Source organism: Microcaecilia unicolor, chromosome 1 (genome assembly GCF_901765095.1).
Source record: "Microcaecilia unicolor chromosome 1, aMicUni1.1, whole genome shotgun sequence".
Classification (NCBI taxonomy): Eukaryota; Metazoa; Chordata; class Amphibia; order Gymnophiona; family Siphonopidae; genus Microcaecilia; species Microcaecilia unicolor.
Window position 1 is genome coordinate 84,232,694 of NC_044031.1, and position 12,737 is coordinate 84,245,430.

The window sequence follows — 12,737 nt, forward strand, 5'->3', positions numbered from 1 at the left end:
GTTTTTCATACAGAACATAGTGTCATATGGGTTCTCTCTTACATAAAGCAGTTTCAGTTAAACGTTGTACTAAGCTTCTGATACAAGGTGTTACACAACAGCCAAGAAGTATAAAACAGCAATAACAATTATCAATGTGGTTAAACCAGATAATATAAAGGTTTTCCATTTCCCAAAGATATTATCCATCCACCCAGTCCAGGTGGTATCTACACCAGAATTCTCGGCAAGTTCATCAGCTAAGGTAGTGAGTCCTTGCAAAGCCTTAGTTATGGTCCCATCAGGTGCATTATTGTTAGGAATAAAGGTAAAACATTGTCCTCCTAACATGATACAAACTCCTCCTTCTTTTGCCAATAACATATCAAGGACTAAGCGGTTTTCCCAGGCCATCCGGCTTGTCGCATCCAATTGAGCAGCAATGCCATTAACTGCATCTCAAGTGTAATTAATGAAACGCGGTTGGTTATAATATATATAGTTAATCCAGTCAACATTCTTGTTAGTAGTAGACCAGCAGAATAATGAAGATTCAAAACCTACAGCAATTTGATTGCGAGTTTTAAATTCATCTGGCTCCCCCCTAGGAACACCTATAGAATCTATGTAAATCATATCATCAAAGGAGCCTTTAAGATCCCTTTTCCTTCTAAAGGGGACTGGTTTATCAATATGTCGAGATGCTATGGTAAGTGGGACTACTAGCTGAACCAAAGCACACTGTCCATACCAGTTAGAGGTGAATAATATTGTTATTGGGTTCCAGGCCTGACTTTGGTTCAGGATTTAAAATGAGATAAAAACTTATAGGCCTGTAACTCTGACTTGAACTTCAGTGTTGCTCAAAAGCATATAAGCTATTGGGACACTGCAGAACAAACAGAAAACCACAAGGGTGGGGGTCTAACTGACAGAGTTGCATGGATGGACAGAACAAAGATGGCTTCATAGGAAGACGACCAGGTGTCACAGAAAGTGTTTTGAGGAAGATGTGGTCAAAAATGTAGAAATGAGGGGTCTTGCAAGAAGGTGGCTTAGTCTTCCAGTAAGGGGTGGTCTTTTGCTAGCTTTTCCAGTAAATACTCATTACCATAGCCAATCAGTGTTAACTATGACATTAACATAGATCCAATCAGGTGTGCTTACTGTCATATTACCCATATCCTTAATGGACATATAAAAATGAGTGTACTTCCTACTTCAAGCCAGAGAGACAGCCACAGAGCTGCTCTCTCCCTATGAGAAACCTTCTCAAATCAATTATATCAGAATTGGCAAAGTAACCCAATTGCTTTCTCATAGGTAGCTTTGAGTCCTATATATCTACGAATTGGCTTTTGAGTAGTAAAACAAAACATTAAAGACTTAGACCCAGAAAACACCTATGTGTAGCTGGGGTAATATATTCCCATAACCAATTGATTGTACATGTTACTTGCCATAGTCCTTGGAGAAGTCAAGATCTGTGATAATCAGTTTGATTCGCTGTCTGTCTACTCCCTGTATGAGAAACTGCTTTGATTGCTGTACTAATTGATATGATAGAAACTATTTGGTGAGTATTGTATTAGCATATCTGTTTCAAATAAACCTACGAGCTGATGTCTCATATATCTGTTGTATTTGGCTTGTTTGTTCTCTCCTGACTTGCTCAGAGTAAAGTGCACAGCTCTGGTAATTTAGGAGTCTGCATAATACGAGGTAAATATACCAGAAGCAGCCTTGGATGGGATTCATTCATCCCTAGATAGCGGTGGCTGATTCACTGCACTGGGAGGAGTAAATCTCACCCTAAATTTTATACAGAGGGTAAAGTGGGATACAGGGTTTTAGTTCCACAATACCACCAGATGTCTGCTCAGGGACGTGAAAAGCTTGAAAAGTCAAGTTTCTCACCGGGGAGTAGAGTAGAATTACATGAGGATAAATTTCCTACAAAATAGGAATTTTTAAATCTTTTTTCTTAATATACATGTCTGGAGTATGGTCCGAGAAACAGGTGTCTTAAACACCGGAGGTACCCTCGCACCTTTGGGTAATTCAGGAAATAGTAAACTGAAGGAAAGGCAAGATTTATCATTATTCTTAGTACCTTGGAGCAATTTTAGCATGCACATTGTTCCATTATGATCATTTATAAGATTCAAAGGGAAAGGAACATCCAAGGGCTCGGGGCGAGAGGAGGAGCATACATAACAATCAGATAAATTCAAACTATGGGTTGTGCACTATAACCAATCCATCCACAAATTTGTCACCATATCCAGTTTCAAGAGTAAACGTTTCCTTTAGACTAGTTATGTTGAGAATTCTGATGGGGAATTTTTGTTTCAGGGATTTGGGGCATCAAGGGATTGCTCGGCACAGTATTGGATAGTGAAGGAGAAGTGACCGCAATACGAAAGCGGCCAACAGGATCCGTGTTAGTGGCTTCTATTCCTATACCAAATGTACGGTTCATTGCCTTATACATTCCCTTAAAGGAAATGCGCACAGGGTTACATTTCTCTATCTTACAAGTGGTGGGGTCCACCGATTGTTGAACTATGGTAATATTTGTACGTGAAGGGTTATCCCAAGCGTGTTGTCCACTTGTTGGATAATTGGGACCAGTGTACCACCATACATTAGCCCAGTTAAAACAAGGGGATGCATGATGACTCATTTCAATATAAGTACACAAATAAACATGATATTGACAATACCATCGTTGCCAGTCTAAAGATCCACAATTGGCTATGTTACAAACATCCAATTGTAATGTGACTATCTTATCAGTTAAATTAAACTTTTTTGTGGTCTTGACCGGATATCTTCCCAGAGCGTAGTACCTATCCACATCTTGGGAATCTAAGTTATTATTGACAAAAAAGTCCTGGAGATTGAAGACATGTGTGCTGATAGAAGTAAAAGTAAGAATAATGGATTGAGGTCTGCAAAATCCTGAGTGAGTAGACGTGAATCAATTTTATTTTACTCGTTCCAAAAATACAAAGACCAGGGGACACTCAAGGAAGTTGCATGGAAATACTTTTAAAACAAATAGGAAGACATATTTTTTCACTCATTGAATAGTTAAGCTCTGGAACTCTTTGCCTGAGGATGTAGTAACAGCGGTTAGCATATCTGGGTTTAAAAAAGGTTTGGATAAGTTCCTGGCGGAAAAGTCCATAATCTGCTATTGAAACAGACATGGGGAAGCTACTGCTTGCCCTGGGTTTGGTAGCATGGAATGTTGCCACTGTTTGGGTTTCTGCTAGGTACTTGTGATCTGGCTTGTCCACTGTTGGAAACAGGATACTGGGCTAGATGGACCATTGGTCTGACCTAGTATGGCTGTTCTTTTGGAATACAGTGATTTAAATGGGATTGGAAGGTGGTTTCACCTTGTTTTTCCTTTGTTGGTTTATGAGCCCACATTTTTCCATTCCCCATCCTCCTTAATGGAGGAGTAGTCTAATGGTTAGTGCAGCAGCCTGAGAACAAGGAAAACTGGGTTTGATTCCCACTGTAGCTCCTTGTGATCCTGGGCTAGTCACTTAACCCTCCATTGCCCCAGGTACAAAATAAGTACCTGTATTTAACATGTAAACTGCTTTGATTGTAACAATAGAAGGGCAGTATATCAAACCCCATCCTTCCCCTCCCCCTTTTCCATCCCCTTTTTATATATGTATGTTTGTTAAAAATTCTTTTCAAAATTGTTTTTGAAAAATGTCTCTGTATATCATTTTCGTTACATTATTTTTTTTATAAATGTTTTTAGCATACTTGCTTTTTTTAATATATAGTTAAGTGTGGGTTAGGGGAGGTGGTTTGTTGTGTTTGAATTCATGGAACTTGTTTTTATTCTTCAGATGTATTTTTGTCTTGTTTCATTGATTGCTGGCTGTGCAGCATGCCAGTAGTTAACTGTAATCTGTACTTTTTTTTCTCTGTCACTAGGCTTGTGACAGACTTCTGGCTCATCGTGTTGACACCAAAATGAAAGGAAACAAAGTGAATGATGTTCTCAATAGGTTGCACTTGGCTATGCCATCAAAAAGAGATGAAAAGGCAAGTTTTGAGTCATTCATATGTTAGATGTTTTTATGTCTCTGCTGTATAAAATGTTCCGTAATTTAGGTTTGTAGTGTGGTATCTACTGTATAAAAAGCAGTTGTGTGGTGTGGGATGTGTATGTTACTCCTAGTGTCTGCTGTGCATATGCCTTAATTACAGTCAGTGCATGGCAGTAGCCAGAACCATATCCTTCTTATCTAGGACACGGCAATAACCCCCGTCTCTCCTGCATGGTGTGCTGACGTTATAGATGGCACTTACTGATCTGTGGCTAGCGCCATTTTGAATTTTGATGCCATTGAGGCCAAGGAATGATGGCCTATTGCTCATTTTCCTCTAAAGCTCAAGGTTGGGGGGGGGGGGTAACCTTTTTTCAAAGCTGGTTGGGATCTGAGTTTAATATTACTTTGTTGAGGGTCTCAGGAGGTAAGGGGTGGGGGCTATAGAGTGTGATTTTAACCCCATCATGTTGTAACTGAAGAGCACTTTTCCAAAACTCGGTCTATTTTTTATCAGCTTTGAGTTGTAATTATTTTAATTCATCCAAGGCAATACTCATTTACTGTGGCTTATTCTTGTGCCAAAACTCACTAAGTGCATGGTATTTTAATGACTTTGTGTGGAGTACTGTGTTCAAAACTCACTCATGCCAAAAGCCACCACCTAGTTTTCTCAAAAGAACTGCTAATGCAGTGAGTTAGTTTTGGAAAAGTGCTCTTTAATTTGCATTAATATACAGAGTGGTTGTGGGCTAGTGCTTGAAATAATAGGGCTTTTTTTTTTTTCTTTCAACTTCAGGGTTGAAAATTGTTTTGAATGAGAGAGAAATAGTTTGCAGCATGATTAATTTTGGTACAGAGTTATATCAGGCTGAGAGCTGCATTTTTTTTTTTTCCTTCTCAGGAGAGGCCTCCCTTTATTCCAGAAGGAGCTGTGTCACGAAAGAGACGTATGGAAGTGGACTCTCCGAAAAGAAAGCTGGTGAGTGGACGTTACTACTGTTCTTTGGCATTCCAGGCAGTGCTAGATTGGCAAAAAATATGCCTGTTCGGACAAAATAGATAATATACTCATGTGAAATGTGTGTATCTTTGCAGGAAAGAGATCTGGAAATGGAACTGGGAGATGATTATGTATTGGATCTTCATAGTAAGTATTTTGCTCTCTACATTTTATGATTTATATATGTCAACCCAGTCAATGGAAAAACCAATGCAGTAGTTGGATTGAGGCATAACTTTCATAAACTAATGAGTGCTTTAAAAGCAATGTTCCTTCCTGGGACATTTCTTAACCTAGTAAAGTTAACAGTTTACCCCAGCTATTCTGGATTTCCTTTCACCTGTTATTTTGGTATGTTCATGCAATACTGTTTTGTATACAAACTGAGGTTTAGTTTGGTCACATTTATGTCTATAAAAGCAAAACAAATTTTTATTTTTATTTTTTTTTTAGTAGGGAGAGAGAGGAGTTAACTGTCTGGTTTGCATGCTTTCTGTGGATCAGATGGTATGCATCCCAGAGTACTGAGGAAACTTAAAAATGAAACTGCAGGCCTACTATTAGTAGCTTGTAACCTATCATTAAAATTTCTTATCACACCTGAATAGTTGAGGATGGCCAACATAGCACCAGTTCTTTTTGCAAGTGAAAAGAGCCACTTAATAGCATTACCCAGTGGCACATTACCCCTTTCTTCCATTTGCAGATTTAAGCAAGTCTGTGAGGGGGAGGGGGGAACTAGGTTGAAACAGCCATGGTAGTAGGGTAAATGGGGATGTGTAGGTCACTATTCCATCCTCAGCCTCCTCGATCTATCCGCTGCGTTTGGCACTGTCAATCATGATCTACTTCTTGCCACATTGTCTTCTTTTGGGTTCCAGGGCTCTGTACTCTCCTGGTTCTCCTCTTATCTCTCCCACCGCACCTTCAGAGTACACTCTCATGGATCTTCCTCCACTCCCATCCCACTATCTGTTGGAGTTCCCCAGGGATCTGTCCTTGGACCCCTTCTCTTCTCAATCTACACCTCCTCCCTAGGCTCACTGATCTCATCTCATGGTTTTCAGTATCATCTTTATGCTGATGACACCCAGCTATATCTCTCCACACCAGACATCACCGCGGAGACCCAGGCCAAGGTATCGGCCTGCTTATCCGACATTGCTGCCTGGATGTCCAACCGCCACCTGAAGCTGAACATGTCCAAAACCGAGCTCCTCGTCTTTCCACCTAAACCCACCTCTCCTCTTCCTCCACTCTCCATCTCAGTTGATAACACCCTCATCCTCCCTGTCCCATCTGCCCGCAACCTCAGAGTCATCTTCGACTCCTCCCTCCCCTCTGCACATATCCAACAGACTGCCAAGACATGTCGCTTCTTCCTCTTCAATATCAGCAAAATTCGCCCTTTCCTATCTGAGCACACCACACGAACTCTCGTCCACGCCCTCATTACCTCTCGCCTTGACTACTGCAACTTACTCCTCACTGGCCTCCCACTTAGCCATCTATCCCCCCTTAAATCCGTTCAGAACGCTGCCGCACTCTAATATTCCGCCAGAACCGATATACTCACATCACCCCTTTCCTCAAGTCACTTCACTGGCTTCCGATCAGATACCGCATACAATTCAAGATTCTCCTCCTTACCTACAAATGCACCCGGTCTGCGGCTCCTCACTACCTCTCCTCCCTCATCTCCCCCTATGTTCCCACCCGTAACCTCCGCTCACAGGACAAATCCCTCCTCTCAGTTCCCTTCTCCACCACTGCCAACTCCAGGCTCCGCTCATTCTGCCTTGCCTCACCCTTTGCCTGTAACAATCTTCCTCAACCCCTACATCAAGCCCCCTCCCTACCCATTTTCAAATCTCTGCTTAAAACTCACCTCTTCAGTGCTGCTTTCGGCACCTAACGGACTCTATACTTGTTTTTAGATTGTACACCTGTCTTTTAGATTGTAAGCTCCTTGAGCAGGGACTGTCCTATGTTAAATTGTACAGCGCTGCATAACCCTGGTAGCGCTTTAGAAATGTCAAGTAGTAGTATTAGTAGCAAATAGTGGTGTATGAGAAGTCCTTGTGTATCAGTGGTATGATGTGTATATTTCCATTTAGAGTTCAACTGTTCCTGCAAGGATGTGTGGGTGGGCTGTCAGTGGTTTCAGATGGTGTATGTGTGTGTTGGGGTGGAGGCATTTCTGTGTTTATCCCTTTGTTGGGGTGATGTGTGTGTCTGTGGGCATGTAGACTCCTGTCCTCCTGCACTCACTCCCTCCTGCAATTTCCTCATTCCTTCCCTGCCATCCTCTTGCTCTTTCTTTCCCTCCTCCCCTCACCCTGCCACTTCGTATCCCTGAGGGAAGGCAGCATGTCATCTGTCTACTTTTAGGGATCCCACCAGCTACATGTGACTTGGATTGGCCACTGCTGGAAACATGATACTGCTTGTGCTTGTTGGACCTTTGGTCTAACCCAGTGTGGTAGTTTTTATGTTACTATCGTTTTTATTAAAGTGCCAGCTCCATGCACCCAATAACAGTTTTGAATGTTCTTGGAAAGAGTGATGCAAGAAATCAAATTCCCAGTTTGACAGAGAGGATTGGCAGGGAAGGGTATAAATTATTGTGTTCCTATGTTATGTAATTTCTGTAGAATATCAGATATCTGATTTTGTTTCCCGAATCGTTCTCCTTTCATTGTTGGTAAACAAACTGATGGCAGTTGTCTCATTTCTATGCAGGTGAAAGGTTAACAATTTTAGTGAAAATTCTGAATGCTTGAAAATGCATTTAGAGTGTTCAAAACAGACAGTCGTTCAAAAACGCATGTTTTGGAATAAGGTATCTTTCAAAGATATCACCAAAACAGGGATAATAGGATATCCCGATAGTGAGGTTGCAAAAGAGACCATAGTAGATCAAGTGTCCTTAAATAAAAATCAGACAAAAGATTGCAAGTTGACACTGTCAACTGAGCAAGATGTAAATAGAAACAAACGTAGTTTGAAATGTCAATATGCGAATGCCAGAAGCCTAAGAAATAAGGTGGGAGAGTTAGAATATATTGCACTAAATGAAAAATTATATATAATAGGCATCTCTGTGACCTGGTGGAAGAAGGATAACCAGTGGGACACTGTCATATCGGGATACAAATTATTTCGTAGTGATAGGGTAGATCGAATTGGTGGAGGGGTAGCTTTGTATGTTAGAGGGCCTTAAATCAAATAGATTGAAAATTCTGCAGGAAACAACACACATCTTGGAATCCCTATGGATTGAAATTCTATGTGTAAAGGGGAAAAGGATAGTGATAGGGAGTGTACTACCATCCACCTGGCCAGGATGAACAGATGGATGTAGAAATGTTATCAGGCTAACAAACTGGGCAGCACAATAATAATGGGTGATTTCAATTACCCCGATATTGACAGGGTAAATGTAACATCAGGGCATGCTAGGGAGGTAAAATTCCTTGATGAAATCAAGGAGCACTTTATGGAGCAGCTGGTGCAGGATCCAACAAGAGGAGGAAAAATTCTAGACCTAGTCCTTAGTGATGCACTTGATCTGGTGCAGGATGTAATTGTGCTGGGGCCGCTTGATAACAGTGATCATAATATGGTCATGTTTGATATCGACTTTGGAGCAAATACAAACAGGGAATCCAATACGTTAGCATTTAACTTTTAAAAAGGAGACTATGATAAAATGAAAAGAATGGTGGAAAAAAAACTTAGAGCAGCAGCTGTGAAGGTAAAAAATTTACGTCGGGCGTGGATGGTGTTCAAAAATACCATCCTGGAAGCCCAGGCCAAATATATTCCTTGTATTAAAAAAGGAAGGAAGGAAGACCAAATGACAGCCAGAATGGTTAAAAAGTGAGGTGAAGGAAGCTATTAGAGCTAAAAGAAAATCCTTCAGAAAATGGAAGAAGAATCTGACTGAAAATAATAAGAAACAGCATAAGGAATGGCAAGTCATATGCAAAGCGCTGATAAGGAAAGCAAAGAGGAGGGGCTTTTAAAAAAAGATTGTGTTAGAGGCAAAAATACATAGTAAAAACATTTTTTAAACTAAGAAGCCGGCAAAAGAATTGGTTGGACTTCTAGATGACTGATGGGTAAAAGGGGCAATCGGAGAAGACAAAGCCATAGTGGAGAGATCTAATGAATTCTTTTTTCGGTCTTCATTGCGGAAGATTTGGGAGAGATACCGGTGCCAGAAATGGTATTCAAAGTTGACGAATCAGAGAAGCCGAATGAAATCTCTATAAACCTGGAGGATGTAATGGGGCAATTTGACAAATCGAAGAGTAGCAAATCTCCTGGACCAGATGGTATTCATCCCTGAGTACTGATAGAACTGAAAAATGTAATTTATCTATAAAATCGAGCATGGTTCCAGAAGGTTCCAGGAGTGGAGGAGTGGCCTAGTGGTTAGGGTGGTGGACTTTGGTCCTGGGGAACTGAGTTCGATTCCCACTTCAGGCACAGGCAGCTCCTTGTGACTCTGGGCAAGTCACTTAACCCTCCATTGCCCCATGTAAGCCGCATTGAGCCTGCCATGAGTGGGAAAGCGCGGGGTACTAATGTAACAAAAAAAAAAAAGATTGGAGGGTGACCAATGCAACGACAATTTTTAAAAAAAGGCTCCAGAGGAGATCCGGGTAATTATACACCGGTGAGCCTGATGTCTGTGCTGGGCAAAATGGTAGAATCTATTATAAAGAACAAAATTACAGAGCATATTCAAAAGCATGGATTAATGAGACAAAACCAACATGGAAGGGAAACTTGCCTCACCAATCTATTACATTTCTTTGAGGAGGTGAACAAACATGTGGATAAAGGTGAGCCAGTGGATATAGTGTATCTGGATTTTCAAAAGGCGTTTGACAAAGGACCTCATCAAATACTCCAGAGGAACTAGAAGGTAGTGTTCTATTGTGGATTAAAAACTGGTTAAAAGAGAGAAAACTGAGAGTAGGGTAAAATGGTCAGTATTCTCAATGGATAAGGGTAGATAGCAGGGTTCCCCAGGGGTTTGTGCTGGGACCGCTGCTTTTAACATTTATAAATGATCTAGAGATGGGAGTAACTAGTGAGGTAATAAAGGTTGCTGACGACACAAAGTTATTCAAAGTTGTTGAATCGCAAGAGGATTGTGAAAAATTACAAGAAGACCTTATGAGACAGGGAGACTGGACATCTAAATGGCAGCTGACGTTTAATGTGAGCATGTGCCTTTGTATTGTTCCATGGTTGGACCGCACCTTGAATATTGTGTTCAGTTCTGGTCACTGCATCTCAAAAAAGATATAGTGGAATTAGTAAAGGTACAGAGAAGCGAGACGAAAATGATAAAGGGAATGGAACAACTTCCCCATGAGGAAAGGGTAAAGTGTCTAGGGCTCTTCAGCTTGGGGTAAAGATGGCTGAAGGGAGATATGATAGAGGTCTATAAAATAATGAGTGGAGTGGAATGGGTAGACATGAATTTCTTGTTTACTCTTTCCAAAAATACTAGGACTAGGGGGCACGCAATGAAGCTACAAAGTAGTGAATTTAAAATGAATTGGAGAAAATATTTCTTCACTCAACGTGTGATTAAACTCTGGAATTCATTGCAAAAGCAGTTAGGTTAGTGGGGTTTAAAAAAGGTTTGGGTGGCTTCCTAAAGGAAAAGTCCATAGACCATTATTAAAATAGTCTTGGGTAATATCCACTGCTTATTTCTAGAATAAGCAGCATACAATGTATTGTACTGTTTTGGGATCTTGCCCGGTACTTGTGACCTGGATTGGCCACTGTTGGAAACAGGGTGCTGGGCTGAATGGACCTTCTGTCTGTCCCAGTATGGCAATACTTATGTAAATTCAGGGCACAGAGATTTAGCAATAATGACATCAACTAAGTAGTCTGTTCCAGGTGATGAGCCAATTTGGGCTAAAGTTCACCCTGTATTGGGCTCTGTTCTTGCAGGTTAGCCCTGCATTACAGCTATATAGACAAGGGGCCCTTACATCTCCATGGCATAAATGTACAGGAGGTGAAACTCTCAGTTGAAAAGAATTTCTGGAATAAGGGGTCATAGAATGACAGTGAAAGGAAACAGACTCAGGAGTAACCTTAGGAAATAACTTCTTTATAGAAAGGGTGGTGAATTTGTGGAACTGCCTCCCAATATAGGTGATGGAGATGAAGACTGTGGTCTGAATTCAAGGAAGCTGGGACAAGTACTTAGGATCTCTTAAGGGAGAGGACGGGATAGTAGATGGCATGGATGGGCAGAATGGATTGGCCATATGTTCTTTATCTGCCTTCATTGTTTCTTTGAGTACCCACCCAATTTTTGACCATGTTCCCACGTTGCAGTACCTTAATAAAAACATAAAAACTGTTTTGTAAAACTGCTGTTTCTAAAATTGATTCTAGTGATAGGTGACCACACTGGTTTAGTTTCTTTAAAACCTGTATATACCTTCTTCTTGGGTAGAACCCAATCAAAATGCTGTGCAAGTTAAAAAGCAGGTAAGACGATGAGGAGAGTTACATCAGCATTTAAGGGAGTTGAGGTCATCAGCAACAACAACAGAGTATTAATAACAGAAGTTTTCAGGGGATACTAACATAGGCAATTGATTATAATATTTTATAACGATTTTTAAAACTGTGGAGATTCTGTATATATAGTTCAGTTTGAGTGCATATTCTTGTTAGTCATAGGAGGTTGCTGCCATGCCTGTCCTCTGTAAGAATGCTGGTGGGAAATAAGAAAATATTGGAATGCACAATTGACACGCATAATTGCTGGGAGCGGAAAAAGGTGATAGGATAAACACAGTATAGAAACAAAGCATCCTAGGTGGCTAGAAGGAAGTTGCAGCATTTGTGGCATCATAGCTTGTTTTGCTTTTACAAAAAAAGCAGTGTACAGATTTTTGTGATTTTTTTTTTTTCTTTCCTTTGTCGTCTCCACCTTTAAGACTTCTACACCACTTGCTTTATGTATACTTCAATGCGTTTTATGACAGTTTATCTCTGTTATTCTGCCACAGTTCTTAATGTTTAGTGTGACATTCTATTTTAATACTGTAATGTCATAAACACTCTCTTGTTAGCATGTTTGCCCTTTTTCACAGTCCCTTGGCAGTGGTGTTCTTTCCTAAAAAAAAATATAAGTACAGTGGCAGATTCCATAGGAATTGTTCCACTCAAAAAAAAGTTGAATGTTGTTCAAATGTTATCTTCATATTTTGACCCATTTTTCTGTTACCTTTTTTCTGTAGAATATTGGGACCTAATGAGTTCCTCTGAAAAATATGACAAGGTACCAGAGGTCTGGCAAGGCCATAATATTGCTGATTATATTGACCCAGACATCATGAAGGTGAGCTTTACTTTATCTCTCCTCTCATCTTGAACTCTCTATGCAGCTTTTGGTGGAAGTGTTCACATATAACCCTCTTAACAGATTCCAAAGGACAGAATTGAAGGCTGTTTTTTCATATTCCCCGCACTTAATGTCCATTATTTGTTTATTTGTATTAAGTAATAAATAGTAGTGCTGTGTAAGGTCAATTTCTAAACTGTCTACATTTCTGTATAGCCTTTGTGGTACTTCTTTTTTTTTTTTTTTTTTTTAACCTGTGATCTTTGCTCCAGTTTTT

At 40.4% G+C, this 12,737-nt stretch overlaps 1 protein-coding gene across 1 annotated transcript in view; it reads left to right on the forward strand.

The window, feature by feature from the left end:
* Positions 1 to 12,737, forward strand: part of GTPBP4 (GTP binding protein 4) — a 108,686-nt gene that overhangs the window by 66,368 nt on the left and 29,581 nt on the right. The window contains exons 10-13 of the mRNA XM_030198836.1: positions 3,946 to 4,056; positions 4,966 to 5,043; positions 5,160 to 5,211; positions 12,357 to 12,457. Of these exons, the coding sequence (XP_030054696.1) occupies positions 3,946 to 4,056; positions 4,966 to 5,043; positions 5,160 to 5,211; positions 12,357 to 12,457 (342 nt within the window). The remainder of the gene's footprint in view (positions 1 to 3,945; positions 4,057 to 4,965; positions 5,044 to 5,159; positions 5,212 to 12,356; positions 12,458 to 12,737) is intronic.